The sequence below is a fragment of the Medicago sativa genome, chromosome 4 (genome assembly GCF_051527215.1).
Source record: "Medicago sativa cultivar Bolivia chromosome 4, Bolivia_mono, whole genome shotgun sequence".
NCBI lineage: Eukaryota > Viridiplantae > Streptophyta > Magnoliopsida > Fabales > Fabaceae > Medicago > Medicago sativa.
The window spans coordinates 56,158,954-56,175,932 of record NC_140752.1 but is presented as its reverse complement, the minus strand read 5'-3'; the positions used below and the strand labels follow the sequence as shown (position 1 = coordinate 56,175,932).

The following is a 16,979-nucleotide window of genomic DNA, read 5'->3' as shown; positions in this document are numbered from 1 at the left end:
TGGGGCTAGGAAGTTTGAAAGTTAATGTTGAAACTATTACTCGTGGGGCTAGGAAGTAAGCCCCACAACACAAAGCAGCGAAGAACAAATAGAATTTGCTACAGAAGCCGGCTAATGGAGGTATTCCTACGTATGAGAACATAGTAATGCAGAAGGTTATAGCCGAAATAGGATTCAGTCTGCCTCTCTTCAGAAAGGAGGTCGAGTTGGGCTTCTTTAACCGTAGGGAGTTCTTCTGCTGATGAAGTCAGGGAGCTTGGCCAGTCTCTCTTTATATGAATTGTAATGCTTCTATTTCATACTCAGATTTTAGTCTGTTTGCTCAGCCCATCCTCCTACTACTCGAGGTGAGGTCGTGTATCACATGAGGAGAACTATTCTGATAGTTTCTACCCATGCAGTTTTGAACATAGAACAATAGTGATCGATGGCAAAACAACTAATGGAGGCTAAGGACTTCCCTGACATAAAAGGTTGAAATTGTCAAAGAAAAATGGTTAGATTACTCATTATTCAGTAAACAAACACTACCTTCAGCACATCACATCGCCAGCAGAGGTCTCTAATATTCTAACACGAAACATTTTTAACAAATAATCTCATGATTACTCATAATTAGCTTTCAATCTTCTGCTGCTACTCATAAATCATAGTGATGATCATACATGTAAACATATTATCTAATAAAAAAATATCAGATAAGATCAATCTCCAATCAAGTATCTTAACTCAACCTCAATGCTTGTAAAGTCGTCGACAAAACTTCCCTTACAGCTCTATACTAGGGGATGTTGTAACACCATTCAACCCAAAAGCATTACAAACAGAAAAACACAGTCAAATTTGGTTCATTTACAAACTTTTGAAATAAAGAAGTCATTTAATCAATTACAAAAATAAATAACAATCAACGAGTTAGAATCTAGACTTAAAATGTCACATAATCTCATAGTCGATCCTAAAATATATCAGATTTAAATTGAAGTCAATCAATCAATCACAGCGACATAACATACAAATAACAAAATATAAAATGCTAACGCAATATGTTCTTCACTCTTCAGCTTCTGCTTCAGTTTCATCTTCACCTTCCAACTCATCATCTGCTCGCATAAACGATGTGCAAGCAGCCACATGAGAAACAAATGAAGATGAGTTATTATACTCAGAGATAAAATGAGTGAAATATGAAAATTCAAATGCACAATCTTCAACACAACAAATACGGATCAACATAACATTTAATTACGCATGACAATGCAACTATGCAACACTAATCATCTACGTCAACAATGTGATCCACCTAATTCGTGGTTAATATGGGTAGAGAAGCCATCTGTTATCCCATGAATTAAAGAGTTTGATCAAGGTGACTCGGTATCAAGCCGAAACACCTCAAAGGTATGCTACAAATGTCGCTCCAAGACCACGTTAATCTTCTTCGATTCAATCACAGTACAACCTCCAATGTATATCCTACTTAGAAATACACATGCAAAAAATATTCATCATCATAACTGTCCACTCTATCTAGTATACATTGCACATAACCCTGACTTCTTATATCCCATTAGTAACAATGTAATTACATCAACATAATAATATGTCATTCTTTTTTGTGACAGAAACAGTAATATTTCATCATCATCAACTTAACATTATAATTCTTTTTCAATTTATGCAAAATAATCAAACAAATTATGGAATAGAGAAGTAAGCTCATTAGCTCATAACTATTAATTAACCATTAATTACTTGTATAATCACAATTTTGTATTCTCAACTACTACTCAAATTATTTTTTACTCAACCTACAATTCAAACTTGAGAAGCACAAAACATCATAAACAAGGAAACTTTCAATAATTTTTTGTTTAATTCTCAATTCAGAGCTGAAAATAAAACAAAATCAAAACGTGACGTTGAAGCCACAATGGCCAATGAGAATGCATCTTTCTCACAATAGCTTAAATGGCTTCACTGAGATCTACTCATCTTTGTCAAACAAATATGGAGCCATTGAAGCTATTGTGAGAAAGATCAAGCGCTCGAAGACCTGAACTGTTGCAAAAGGATTCATGGATTCTTACATTAAAATCCTTGTTTGAAAGAGATAGAAAATATAAAAAAAGTGATGTGACCATCAATTTCTGTTAAGTTAGTAGAGGTGGAATCTATTGCTTAAGTAGTCCAAATAGATAGTATTTTTAAAAGAAGTTGGAATATGCTCTTGTAGTTTGTTGAAATGAAAAGAAAATTCGAACTAAGATTCAGAAGAGGCCCCTTCAAAGTTTTTTAGAAAATTGTATGAAACATTTAGGATGACCATATAATAAAAACTCCAAATCCAGATTGGTATTGATCCTGGATCTGGTTTGATTGTTACTCTGTCTAGGAATTGCAATGAGGATTTTTATTTCAAAAATTCGGGGAATTCTCTCAAACTGCATGAATACAACCAAAGACATTACAAACTCAGAAGAGATTGAAGTCTCATTGAGGGGCTTTGACCTATTAAAAGATGGAAAAGAAGCAGTGAAGTTGTTGAATGACAAGTCTAGATTAGTAACAAGTTGAGTAAGATCAAACATTGAGCTGATTGCATACTGGTTGCTTGCTGTATAATGTTTTCTGCCTATTGCCTGCTTCCATACTGATTTTTGCTGTTTTTCAGTTTATGTTAAGCTGTATTTTCTGATATACAGTGTATCAGACCAAATTTTTAATGTAGGTAGACTGTCATTTTCTTAGACGGGTGAGTGTTGGTGTGTGATAATTTGATTGCGTGTGTATGTAATTTACTAATTTTGGCTTGTTTTATGTTGCCTTGAGCACCACACATCATCTGCAGTGGTCGCTAATATTCTACCATGAAACATTTTTAACAATCCTATGCTGCTACCCGTAAATCACAGCAATGATTATAAACATAAAGATATTTTCTAATGAAAAATATCAGATTAGATCGATTACCAAGCTAGTATCTTAACTCGACCTCAAAACTCGTAACGTCGTTGAGTGCCCGTCTAACAACACCTTCTCAATTATTTCTTCCTTACTACTACATACTATGAACTGTTGTTATCACACCATCTACCCCGAAAGCATTTACAACAGTAAAATGAAAAACACAGTCAAATTTGGTTCATTTTCAAACTTTAAAAATAAAGAAGCCACTTAATCAAGTATATAATAAATAAATAACAATTAACAAGTTAGAATCTAAACTTCAATGTCACAAAATGTCGAAGTTGATCCTAAAACATCTCAAATTAAATTACTGAAGTCAATCAAACAGCAACATAACAAGATAACAAAATATATATATTGCGAACGCATCATTCTGGTTGCTCCTCAGCTTCCGCTTCAACTTCATCTTCACCTGCCAACTCATCATCTACTCGCATAAACAATATGCGAGCAGCCACATGAGAAACAAATGAATGTGAGTTATCATACTCATAGCCATAAAATGAGCAGAGTACGATAATTCGAATGCACAATCTTCAACACACAAATACTTATCAACATAACTTTTAATCATGCATGACAATGCAACTATGCAACACTAATCATCTACTTCAACAATGTGATCCAACTAAGTCGTGATTAATACGGGTAGAGAAGTCATCTGTTATCGCATGAATCGAAGAGTTTCCTCAAGGTCACTCAATATCCAGCCGAAACGCCTCAAAGGTACGCTACATTTAGATAAGATCATCCTACAAATGTCAAGGCCGCATCAATCTTCTTCGATTCAATCGCGGTACAACCTCCAATATACATCCTATGTATAAATACACATGTAAAAAATATTCATCATCATGACCGTCGACTCTATCTAGTATACATTGCACATATCCTTGACTAAGAACATCCCATTAGTAACAACTAATTACATTAACATAATAATATTTCATTCTTTTTTGTGATAGAAACAATAATATTTCATCATCATCAACTTGACATTATAATTCTTCTTCAATTTATGCGAAATAATCAAACAAATTATGGAATAGAGAAGTAAGCTCATTAGCTCATAACTATTAATTACTTGTATTAATCACAATTCTTGTATTCTCAGCTACTACTCAAATTATTTTTGACTCAACCTACAATTCAAACTTGAGAAGCACAAAACATTAAAAACAAGGTAACTTTCAATTATTCTATGCTGAAAATAAAACAAAATCAAAACGTGATGTTAGGTGCAATTCCAATTTCCCAAACCTAACAAATCACACCGCTTTTTCCAAAGCTTAATTTGTTAAATAATGAAATGTCACGCAATCTATTCACCGACCTGAGCCAAAGAGTTCAAGTTGTGCAGTATTCTCCTGATCAATAACATCAAGAAAAACAGGATCAACAGTAATATGACTATTAACTCTCACTTTAAACTTATGGTCCCACCACAAAACTCTAGCGGTGCCAGCAATATCAACCGCCGCATCAAGAACCATCTCACGTTTCGCCACGTCAGACATTACTCGGCTCGCGTGTTTCGCGAGCCGAAGAGCTTTAAGCCGGGCCGGAAGTCTCAGTAACTGACATGACCTCGGTGGCTGAGACCCGGCTTGGACAGGAGCTGAACCGAGGAGAGAACCTTCGTAGAAAATTGACATGGTTGTTGAAGAGTAGTTGATTGGGGCTATGTTTGGATTGGTGACATGAACGGTTAGAAGAACTTCTGCGTCTACAACGGGGAGGCTTGGTTTTAAGGAAGTGAAGTTGATGGAGATGAGGTGGAATGTTGGGTCTTTTGGTTTTGCTGAGAGAATTGATGTTGCTGCTAGTGCTGTTGTTGCTCCTATTATTGCTGATGTCCAGCTCCATTGTGATCTCTTTTTCTCTTCCATGAAAAGATTAGTTTTGTTGTTGATATTGCTCTGATGTTTTTTTTTTTTTTTTGTGTTAACCCTCCGGTTCTGAGGAGGTGAGATGTATCTGAAGTGCTAGGAAGCCGTGAGTTTGGTGTTTGGTGTAGAATTGAGTATGAGATTGTGATGGATGTGGATATGAATTATGTGTGATAGTGTTGTTGTTGTTATATGGTTATTATTGTTGTCATTGCACCGACTATGAGAGGCAAAGGGAATGATTGTATTGGAAAAGGAGGAAGAAAAGAATGGACGGAGAAAGGATGAAATTAAGGATAATGCGTTTGAGGTGTTTTTCAAGAATAACACGTGCAGTTCGTGGTCAATGTTCAGTTGATATAGTGGAAACTTTTGGACTTTCTTCCTTCTTTTAATTCCATTTATTTAATTTCTTTTATGAAAAGATTAATTTTTCATCAACCGTTAAGTAGAGCTTATCTCAATTTTAGGGATATTGCATCCAGCCATTAGATTACTTTTTTTTAGGGAAGCCATCAGACTACTTAGCTTGATAAAAAAAAAAATTTTACTTTATTGACAAATCACAACCTTAGAAATAGATATAATTAATGATAGGGAAATGATAGATTAACAACCCAAATAGTTGTCCACACCGTATTTTTATATGGTAAAGTGTGCAAATTGATTTTTTTAATCATTTTAATTTTCTTGGGATCCGTGCAAGCCTGGATTGCTCAATGTGGGAGACATACGGTGTGGGAATGGTTGTAGGCTTTTAGATGTCAATATAACACTACTCTTAATGATATGAGGTGCGATAAGGAATATGACATATCTAATACTACCTCCGTCCCTAATTATAAGACCCTTTTGAGAATTTTTTTTGTCCCTTTTTATAAGACCCCTTTGCTATTTTCAACTACATTAATTATTTCTTTACACACATGCCCCTATTTATTATACATCTTTTTCTTCAATCAGTCATAAATAACATGTTGAAAACATAAACCAACCCTCTCTCTTAAAGGATAAAATTGTAAAAACAATAGTAATTACAAACATATTTAATACAAATATTCACTATCTTAATTCCCGTTATTTTTTCAAAAGGGCCCTATAATTAGGGACGGAGGTAGTAGCAATCTGTCTAAATGTGAAGTGGAAGATACCGTCTTAAAATGATATTTGTAATACCTCTAGAGGTATTGCAATGAGAATTCTGCTCTTTACCCAAACGGTTCTGCTCATTCCCGAAGTAAAAGTCCAAAATGCCCCTACGCAACTTAAGTTGTGCTAGTGTATTATGAGTTTATGTTAAGTTGTGGTGATACACTAGCGCAACTTAACATGAGCTCAGAATACACTATCGCAACTTAACATGTGCTAGTGTATTTTTGTTTAGAATACACTAGCGCAACTTAACTTGAGCTCAGAATACACTAGCGCAACTTAACTTGAGCTCAGAATACACTAGCGCAACTTAAGTTGCGCAGCTCAACTTAACATGCGCTAGTGTATTTCTGTTTTATTGCTCATAATACACTGGCGCAACTTAAGTTGCCTAGGGGCATTTTGGACTTTTACTTTGGGAATGAGCAGAACCGTTTGGGTAAAGAGCATAATTCTTGCAATGATTAAAATTTTATACCTTACCTTTACCCAAAAAAGTGAGATGAACGGGATTTGAGATTGCTTTTTGTGTTTGAGCTTATGTTTGGCCTATTGTATTCGGACCAGAATGTTGTTTGAGCCTAATGTGCAATTGAAAGGAACATGTTAAAAAGAATGTTGTTTGGCCTCTGTTTGGCCTCTTTTTCAATTGAAAGGCTCAAACAGAATGTTAGAAATTAGTAGATTATTTGAGATAGAAACACAATATTAATTGAAATTGAAAGCCTCTGTTTCTTTTTAACATGTATTAGTAGATTAATATGTTGTTTGGCCTATAGGTGTATATTAATTTAATAAATGCAATTGATTTTGGAATAAATTATAGAAAAGTTTCTTGATAGTATGTATGATAGATTAGCAGTGGACACCTGTCTTTGAAAATTCTCCGTATACAATAATTTTAAGAGCTTATTTGATAATAAAAAAAAAAAAAAACGCTAGTTAAATTGAGATTAGACTATTTTGTGACATTTACAATTTTACCCATGATATATGTTTAAGAGTATAAGTGTCTATGCAACGTAAAAAAAAATAACTTCAAAATACATGGTGCATGAATAAATAGTAAATAACAATTTTTATAGTAAATAGAATATCATCATTGTTTGCTCAAAAAAAAAAAAGAAGAATGTCATCATTGTTACATCTAATACCGGGTCGATAATTTCAATACAAATTTAATATGATAATTTATTTAGTGGATCCATAAGTTTAAGACAAACGGAAATATTATCTAATGATATATATATTTTTTGAATAAATTATCTAATGATATATTAGAGTTTAAATGTGATTCAATCATAGCCACCAATATTGTATTCTTATTAAAGTACAATGAGAGTATAAGACACCAATATTGTATTAGTTTTATTGAAAAAGATAGGAAAATTGACAAAGGGTATAATTGATAAATCGTACCCTTAAAATACCAAAAAGACAGTTAAATAGGAACGGAAAATTCACCCTAAAAAGGCACCTAAAAAGAAACAGAGGGAGTATAAGCTATTCACAACTTATACATGTTAACCGTATTAATGTTAATTACCTATCCACTATTATTTTTTAAATTAATCCGCTTTTTTAACATATTAATCATGTTACACCGGTGCATGACCCATTCTGATCTTGCACCGTAGACGGCACCCCATAAGTATATGCTTACTTGGAATAAAATTGCAATCTTGCATGTTTAGATTAAAAAATAAAAATAAATCCAGGCTTCCTCATAATGCTATGAAACTTTGCAAGTCCCTTCTATGTATTTTCATGTCTACAAAAAAAAATATATGGGCGAAAATAGGAATAATCTCAAATTGCAAGGATAGAATATGTGTTTTTTTTTTTTTTTACATGGTCATTTTTCAAACTTCGCGTATATTACAAGGTTAATTTGAACAACTGACCCTTAACTTTAAATTTAAAAAATAATAATTTTGAATATTATATAAATCACATGCAATTGATCTTCGCTCAAGTTCATGAACTAAATATGATTTTGGAGTAATGTATTTCAAGCACAAACTACATTCTTCATGTATTAAATATAATTTGTTTAGTCATGGATTTCAATCACAAACAACAACATCAACCACGTACATGAACCACCAATATATCTTTCAAAGATTATATGTTTTCTTCATTCTTCATGTATTAGAAAAGACTTTCGAGTCATGCATGTCTTATGAGATTAAATATTATATATGTAAGAAATACAAATAGATTCTCAATCTTTACCCTTATTACATTTATGTATTATTTTTCTACTTTCTGTTTAATAACTGAATTATTTTATGGCACGCCTTGTGCTTCAACAATTACGTGGTTCTTGGTAATATAATTCATTTTTGATTCTTCAAAAAAAAATAACTGAATTATTTTTTTTTTAAAATAAGCACATAAGATTTAGTAACATTGTATTATTTTATGAAAAAATTATAAATTAAATCATTTACCAATTCGGAATTAGACGGAGAACTTTAACAAAGTTGATTATTTATTTTTGTTTTTTGAGGTAAAAGTTGATTATTTATTTGTTCTCATATTTTTTTTTATTTATTCTTATGTATATTTTTTTTTCTTGTTTTTCCACAAATGTGTAAGGTAAAAGAAACTTTTTTGAACAAACAAGCACAAAAATATGTTACCCTCAAATTATTTGGCATATAATATAAAAAATAATTAGTTCATATCTAAATATTTATAATATATGTATGTATTATTAAAAATAAATTAAAAAAAAAATCACACCCTTGGGCCTTGGGCGGTCGCCAATCTCGACCATGCTCAAGGCAACCACCAACTATTCTTATGAATATTTTACTTTTTTTATGAATATTTTACTTAAAAAACCAACATAATTTAAAATAAAATAAGACACCAAATTACTCACATTCCTAAGAAAACATAAGTAAATTGAAATTCATCATAGAGTTAATATAGAACATGTATTTTTATGTGGATATCCCCATAGACCCATAGAGATGTCAGGGATGGGATAAGAGAAAATCTCTTCGCGATGGAGATCCAAGATGAAAGATATTGATAGGACACCACACACCCATGAAGAAGAAGTGTCAGCAAAAGTTAGTGTCAGTTATGCTAACAACTAGAAAGTTATTATGTTATTTTTCTGAAGTGGAAATTAGTGTCGGATATGCTAGCAGTTAGGAAGTTGTTATTTTATTTTCTTTTAAGTGTGTTTTATGGTTCAGTTATGTAATGTTATAAGTTTGTAAAATAACTATTTGTTATAGCAAAGAGATTCTTGTCTCTTTGATGAACATTGCTCTCAATTGTCGCTTGTAACTCCTCTTTGCAAGTCAGTAATAAATTGTGTTTTATTTTCTAAATTACTCTCTTTGGATTATTGCTTAAACACAAATTCCTTGTTGGTATTCTCAATAATGCAACTTTGGACATCAAAAGTAACAGTAAACTCATTGTAATAATATTGGCTAATGCTTAGACGATTGTGTTTAAGCCCTTCAACAAGCATAACATCTTTAATAGTAGTTGTTGAGGATTTTCCACAACTCATTTACCCAAAATTTTACCTGGATTGTTGTCACTGAAGGGACAAACCCACGTTCTTTTCTTTTGAAGTTAATGAACATGGATGAGTCTCCAGTCATGTACATTGAACAACCACTATCTACAACATTTTAGGTAAAATTTAGGTCCCCAACATATGTGGGGTACTTGGGATTAGTGAAACAAGTAGATTGTTTAGGCACCCACAAGTCTTTTGGAACCAAAACTTTCATAGTATTGCAATGAGGTGTAGTGTGCTCAACTTCTCCACAATAGAGACACCAAACTTAGTGTCCATGGCCTTTGATATTTTGATTTTTCTTTTGAAACTTCCTTTTGAAAGATCTTTTGGGTGTAAATAAACACTTTTTGACCTTTTAGCAAAAGTCATAGAAACACTTGAGGCTTGATCTATTTTACTTTTTAAGAGAAACAATCTCTTCATGTAACTTAGGACAAGCTTCACATTTACCAATATCCTTAGGTTTAGGAGTCTTGGGTAAATCAACTTTAGGTGACTTGTTAGGAGTAATTGTAATGTGTTCGTTAACTAGAGATGCATGCTCTTTTTTTTGCAATTTTCAAAATCCTTCTTTACTTTTAAAATTTCAGCAACTTGATTTTTCATTGCTTGACGTCCTCAGTACCGTCACAGAGTTTCCAAAGGGTCCCACATTGTCTTAGAGGTATTACAATGTGAGACCGAGTGATACTCGTTTACGCCAAGTGCGGAAGTGAGTATATTCCTCGCTCTGAAATCGTATTGGACCTTTTTCTTATCATCATCGGCCCAGTCGGCCTTATGCTTGTTTTGCATGACACTATTAACATCAACTTACGGTTCAAATTGCCCTGTTGACAACGACATCCCACCATACTAGCTTCTCGCGCATCCTCTAACATTTCAGATTATATAATCTGAAAGGTATAGAAATATGTTAAAAACACCCTCCATTATCCTAATTTTTTTGGACTTCATAATTTGAAGAAGGTGTGGAGGGTGGAAAAAAAAACTCTACAACATAATTGACACCTCTAATCTCTAGTCAAAAACCTGTTGGACATATAATGTAGTTTATCCATTAAAGAGAGTCATTTGACTATGGTATTCAAGTCTCTTACCACTCAAACCAACCATAAAATTAAAGAGAAATGATATTTATACAACCATTTTATAACAACTTTTGTGACAACTTTCTCTTTCATACTCGCATTATATTTTTACTATCTCTATTGCTTTAGTTTTTGTGTCAATATACACAATTTTCTTTGTAAAAATATGGTTGTCCATTAGGTTGTCAAACAAATTGATGTTCAAATAACACAACTCAAAATTAAATGTCATGTTTGTCAAATCTCGGTTGTACTGAAATACAATAATTTTGAGTGTTATTAAAAAAGATAATTAATTTTTAATCAATATCTATATTATACTACTAAAACAGAGAATACATAATATTTTTGTGTAGATTATTTTCAACATACCTAAACTATCTTCAAACAATTTTACTTTTAAACTCATCAATTATGATTTGGTTGTTTTTTGAGAGAATTATGACTTGGTTGTTATAAGCATGTCTATGTTAATTCCTAAATTCAAATAGGAGCTGTTATGGAATGAATCTCGTGACTAAAGGTTTATTATCATCAACTAATATCACGAACAATAATATAAGGAACTAACTTTTGGTCGGACTTTTTCCTGGATAAATTTACCATTAACGATTCAATTATTTTTCAGTTTTAAATTTAAATCTACACGATAAGTTAATAAACTAACAAACCAACTGTCCTTGTGAACTTAGCTCAGTTGGTAAAGACAATGTATAATGCATAATTGCATAATATATATGTAAGGTCCGGAGTTCAAACCCCGGCCACCACAAACAAAAAAAACTAACAAACCAACTACAATTTTTAACCATTATTTTTAACCATTTTTTCTAAACCAATTTTTTCTGAGCAGTATAAATATTAAATGGAAATAAATAAGTTAGACTAAAATTGATATGATACAAATAAAAAATGTGAATTAACATACACGGTAATATGTTTGTATTAAAATTGATATGATACAAATAAAATTGATATGTTTTCAGCGCTGCATTGTCGAGTGGGTTCACTTCCATTTATGTATTTGGGTCTTCTGATTGGTGGAGATGCTAGAGGACTCGAGTTTTGGGAACCAGTGGTTGATCGGATTGTTAACAGACTATCGGGTTGGAAAAGCAAATTTTTATCATTAGGGGGTCGTCTGATTCTTCTGAAGTTTGTCTTCTTTTCTCTTCCGGTTTACTTCCTTTCCTTCTTCAAGGTTCCCGCAAGTATAATTTTTTCTATCAAATCTTTATTTAAAGGAAAATGTTAACTTGTGTCCTCAAGGAACAAGTTAATGATTCAAATATAGAAAAAACTTATTGGAATGTGTGCATTGCATTTAATATTTAACTTTTTAATCATTTAAATGCACAAAATTTTAGAGAAAGTTTCTTCTTTTAGGTTTCTTAACATGTGCCCTAAGGGCACAAGTTAACATTACCCTTATTTAAAAAGATTGTATTATTTTTTCTTTTTTTGGTGTGTGTGTGTGTGTGTGTGTGTGTGGGGGGGGGGGGGGGGGGGGGGGGGGGGGGGAGTTGGGATTCGGTGTGCTTATCAAAGGAGGATGGAGGGTTAGGTGTGCGGAAGTTACGTGAATTTAATATATCATTGTTAGAGAAATGGTGATGGAGGATGTTAGTCGATATGGAAGGGTTAGGGTATCGAGTCTTGAAAGCTCGGTATGGAGAGGAGGAAGGCCGATTGAAGGAAGGGGGAAGGATTGTTCTGTGTGGTGGTGGATGATGTAGGGTATCCGTGGTGGTGTTGGTTTATCCTTTGTCGCTCCAACTGGGAGTAGGAATCACTTTCTTCAGTTCGGCCAGATGGCTGGATTACCAAGTTCCTCTGACACATTCTTTCAGATAATCTGGTTGGCTTGTGTCTGGATTATTTGAAAGGAAAGGAAGAACCGTGTATTTCATCAGATGGTTGTAGCTCCTTAAAATTTAGCATAGAAGGTTAAATTATTATCTTTCCAATGGTTAAAGACAAATATGCTTAGTTTTGGTTTTAGTTATCATGACTGGTGACAACACCCTTTGTCTTGTATGAGTGTCGGGCTATAATCTTCTTGTTTTTCTGTTTCCTTACTTCGGTGCTTGTTATTTATGCATTAGTGACTAGAATTTGTATTCTTTTTTGGTGATTCTCTTTTGCACTTATTGTGCGAGATGAATCACTGGTTGTAATATAAATTTTATCTTGGCTTGTTAAAAAAAATGTTTGTATTACCTCTAGTTCTAATGTATATTAATATATAAAATATTTTTTTTAACCTTGATATATAAAATAATTTTTTTGAAGGATATAAAATAAATTTTTGAAAGGTGATGTATAAAATAAATATTACGTTTTTACAAAAATATCATATGGTGCCTTTCGTGCTAAAAAAATCGGCATCTCTAACAAATTTTCCAAAATTTCATTTTAGTTTTTGTTAAATTCAAATTTATTTAATTAGGCTTAAACAAAATTATTCAACCTTGCTACTACTGGAGTAAAAAATCATGCTTAGAATTTACCTGTAACAGCAATCCCCATTTGTATCTGTTTCAAAACTTCAACTGAACCGAACCCTTACATCTCTGTAGCTGCTGAAGTGTAACCCTGAATCATATGGATGAGTTTGATTCTTCTTCTTCATCCTCCACCAAATCTGAGAAGAAAGCTCTCAACGAATGTGAAAGCATGATTCAGAAGGGTCTCAAAAGTATTGCAATTCGATCAATCAATCATTCCCCTCTCTATTGTTAAGCTTTTCTCTCTAATTTTAAATCTCATTTATTTTATTTGTTTTTATATCAGCTCCAACGGCGAGATTCTTAAGAGAACATTTGGAGAAAGCTGGGTGTCCTGTTCAAGACAATTTCTTCAAAGCTATTAATTGTGATCAAAATCATGCTGGCGGTTATGTTCCCGGTGAAGGGGTACGTTTGGATTGACTTATTTGAGTTTATATACTGACATAAATACTTGTGGATGTGGTACTGTTTGAGAGAATTTATGAAAACAATGTATGACATGTGTATAAACTGTGTTTTAAGTTTATTTTCGTAAGTTCTCTAGGATAGCTTATAAAAGAATTTATAGTGTATACGAAAACAATTTGATTTGAATTTTTTGTTATAGAAATAACTTATATAAACAAGCTTAATTAAGAGGTTATCGTTACAAACGAGGAAGGAAATTGATTGTCTAACGCAGTGTTGTCAAATATTGGGCATGGCAGATATTGGTGGCGGTTTTTGGGCTCAATTTCAGCCGATATGGCCACATTTTCCGCCATAGTCCGATATGACAGTGCCACAAGGTGGTTGGTATGGCGGGGTTTTGATTCTCCACAATGGACCACCATAATCTGATATGATGGCGTACAGCCAATATGGCGGGATTTTGGCTCTCCGCCATGGACCACCATAATCTGATACGATGGCGCCACACAGTCAATATGGCGGGATTTTGGCTCTCCGCCATGGACCACCATCTGCCATCGACGACACTGGTCTAACCAAGGATTTCTGACTTTAGTCTATTTAGGAGAGAGAATAGTGATTAAAATAAGATTGTCTGAATGAGAGAATATTGTGTGTTAAGAGAAAGATAAAGAGAAAGTCACCAAGTTAGAAAATTGAGAAGTAGACAATCACTCCTTTTGGAGAGGAGGGTGTGTTGTTCCTTACGATGGTGTACTTATTAGTGATGAAAATAATCTTAGTTGTTGTTGTCTTGTTTAGTGGTCGAATAGTGTTGTGTCAATGCTTCATATGATTGTTTCCTATAAGGTTTTCAATTTACTAATAGTATTATTCTACGTTTCTTGAACATAGATAGTTGTGTGCGCAAATCAGATAGAAATGCAAGACCAGGTTGACCGGGTGATAGTGCACGAGCTAATTCATGTATTTGATGACTGCCGAGCTGCAAACTTGGATTGGACTGATTGTGCTCACCATGCTTGTAGTGAGGTTTGTTTTTAACAGCACCCTTTTATTCATACAGATTTTGATGTAGTCTTATGCATTAGTTTCCTTCAATCATTTTTTTATTGATGATTATATGAAACAGATAAGAGCTGGTCATCTAAGTGGTGATTGTCATTACAAACGGGAACTTCTACGAGGACATTTGAAAATACGAGGGCAAGAACAAGTATGCTATCTCTTTCCTTTCTTCATTTATACTTAACATTTACTTTGGTGGAATATTTCGTAGATAATGTGCAGCAATTTTACTGAAAGTACTGTAGTTGAGTTAGTTTGCAGCAAAGGCTTTAGTATTGAATTTTTCAAAGTATTTTAGTTGAGATATGCTATGATAATTTGAACATTAAGCACCGGGCAACTTTTTTTCTCCTATACCATTGATAAAAGAAGAATTTTATGAAGATGATGAGAAGATAATTATAGGGTTAGATAGGGTTCCTATCACACACTTTGTATGTGTAATTAGCCCATATATCAATGTCCCTAAAAAACCTCATCTTCAAGCTGCCCACTGTGTTCTGCTCTACTAGAATAGAGTGAGTATTCGCACACTCTATTTAAGAATGACAAATTGAGTCTGAAGCTTAGGCTGATGCAGAATATGCAAATTATTTAGGCTTTATTTGGAAGTGGAATGAATGATAGCCCCTAACTTTACACAGAGTTTTTTATCTATAAAATTAAAACCCTTCTATATGGAGGAACTCAAGATTAGAAGAGTATTCGAGAGGTGGTTTTAGAGGGATTTGGCAAATTATTCAAATCATATTTCTCTTTTATAAGACTCTCAAAAGAAACAAATATAAATCATATACATTCTTCTTTCCCTCTCCCCTTTATTTTCTTTTCATCTCCCAAACAAGGTGAGAAACATCCCTCCCTTTCTCTTTTCCTCTCCTACCCTCAAAGCCATTCTCCCCTTCTGCAAAATCAGAAATCAGACCCAATGCTCAAGGCATGTGTGAGTTATTATGGCTAAAAATCATCTAAGGTGATTGGAAAGTCAAATAAGATATTCTGTTCGTGCCACGGATTCACGGTGTCCTATATTTCTGAGTTTACAGATGTGCGTGTCGTGCCTAGTGTCTGTGCTTTATAAATTTAGAGTTTAGACTTATTTAATCATGTTCTCTTTTGACTACCTTTTGATACTTCCGACCAGTTAGGCGATGATAATGTCCAGACAGGGATAATGATTTTATGTCTCCTTTTGTCCTTCTATAATGGTTATAATTTGCTGACTCTGTCTATTATTCTCAATGAAGTAGAATTCCTATAGATTATTTCCAGATTTCATTGTTTCACATCAAACAATTTTCTGTTTTAAAATTTATGGAGTTTACACTAACTAGTTCAATACTGAGTTAATTTAATCCACCTTGAAGGAATGCATCAAAAGGAGAGTTTTAACATCATTGGCTGCAAATCCGTTTTGTTCTGGTTCAACTGCCAGGGATGCCATGGAAGCTGTATGGGAAACTTGTTATAACGATACAGCACCTTTTGATAGAGCTCCTTAAAAACTGTGGTATGTTACTGGCTTATTGTATAGCAACCATTGTTTCCATTCTTTGGCTTGATACCATTTAAGGTGATCATAAATGTAATTCAAATCGTAGAAAACAAGGATTTATTTATTTTTAGCTGAGATTTTTTTTTTATCTTTTACAAGTTGTAACTTCATATGGATGCTTATTTTCTTGTAATTTTTTTTTGAAGAAGCTAAATTAGCCCACCCAAATTACAAGCTTATTTTCTTGTGATTATTTTTTGGCGTGCCATAAATGGATGTTAAATGAACACTTGTGTTGTTCACTGAATTCAAAATTGCTACGTTGTTTCTGGAGTATTGTATAGCAGCCATTGGTTCCATTATTTGGCTAGCAGCCATTGTTGTTGGTGTAGTTATAGTTATTGCACTGGTTCAAATAGCTTGTCTAGATAGTGTCTTCTACACTTCATTTACTGTCTTAACAATCTTGACACAAATATTTGCATGATAGTATCTGTGAATTTTTTTGATCTAATGACAGACAATTCTCCGCACAGTGAGAGATATGACAAGGTCTCCCACTGTAACATCCAACTTGTTTTTGTAGTGAAATCATGATGGATGCACGTAAGAATTGATGTTACAGTTTTGAAGCATTGATGGAACTTGATTGGAAATTAATTTGAAATAAGAGAAATGAAAGTATACTATCAACCAATCATCACCTTGGAAAAGTTTCTCGTGTGGTTTAGGGTGTATGGATACTTGAAAATCGCATAAAAACATTGGCGACCAAAAATATTTCCACCTTGAAATAGAATCTTAGAGGCTTTCACGTTTTTATGACAAATACAATGATTT

The 16,979-nt window shown here is 33.3% G+C and overlaps 2 protein-coding genes across 5 annotated transcripts; one reads left to right on the top strand and one right to left on the bottom strand.

Annotated features, from left to right (window-relative positions):
• Positions 1-265: 265 nt before the first annotated feature.
• Positions 266-5,189, bottom strand: LOC146930031 (Late embryogenesis abundant (LEA) hydroxyproline-rich glycoprotein family). Of its 4 annotated transcripts, none has more exons than XM_085701697.1 (2): positions 4,304-5,004; positions 266-461 (listed from the first exon to the last, which is right to left on the bottom strand). In XM_085701697.1, the coding sequence occupies exons 1-2, from the start codon at positions 4,857-4,859 to the stop codon at positions 361-363; spliced, it is 657 nt and encodes a 218-aa protein (XP_085557823.1). In that variant the 5' UTR covers positions 4,860-5,004; the 3' UTR covers positions 266-360. The 4 variants fall into 4 exon arrangements, with proteins under 4 accessions (XP_085557823.1, XP_085557822.1, XP_085557821.1 ...); XM_085701696.1 differs by lacking the exon at positions 266-461 and adding an exon at positions 837-1,103 and having other exon boundaries at positions 4,304-5,189; XM_085701695.1 differs by lacking the exon at positions 266-461 and adding an exon at positions 3,166-3,787 and having other exon boundaries at positions 4,304-5,189.
• A 7,821-nt stretch (positions 5,190-13,010) lies between these two features.
• On the top strand, positions 13,011-16,555 carry LOC146930030 (mitochondrial inner membrane protease ATP23-like). Its single transcript, XM_085701691.1, has 5 exons — positions 13,011-13,353; positions 13,449-13,570; positions 14,471-14,608; positions 14,709-14,792; positions 16,012-16,555. Exons 1-5 carry the CDS (start codon positions 13,260-13,262, stop codon positions 16,144-16,146), a joined length of 573 nt encoding a protein of 190 aa, XP_085557817.1. The 5' UTR covers positions 13,011-13,259; the 3' UTR covers positions 16,147-16,555.
• The last annotated feature ends 424 nt before the right edge of the window (positions 16,556-16,979 follow it).

What these genes read in the sequence shown, in the direction of transcription:
- LOC146930031 (XM_085701697.1), bottom strand. Translation starts at nt 4,859, where the DNA reads ATGGAAGAGAAAAAGAGATCACAATGGAGCTGGACATCAGCAATAATA. An exon ending in ACTTGAACTCTTTGGCTCAG is followed by an intron (nt 462 to 4,303) that starts GTCGGTGAATAG and finishes CTTTTATGTCAG; the next exon opens with GGAAGTCCTTAGCCTCCATT.
- LOC146930030 (XM_085701691.1), top strand. Translation starts at nt 13,260, where the DNA reads ATGGATGAGTTTGATTCTTCTTCTTCATCCTCCACCAAATCTGAGAAG. An exon ending in GATTCAGAAGGGTCTCAAAA is followed by an intron (nt 13,354 to 13,448) that starts GTATTGCAATTC and finishes TTTTTATATCAG; the next exon opens with CTCCAACGGCGAGATTCTTA. An exon ending in CTCACCATGCTTGTAGTGAG is followed by an intron (nt 14,609 to 14,708) that starts GTTTGTTTTTAA and finishes TATATGAAACAG; the next exon opens with ATAAGAGCTGGTCATCTAAG.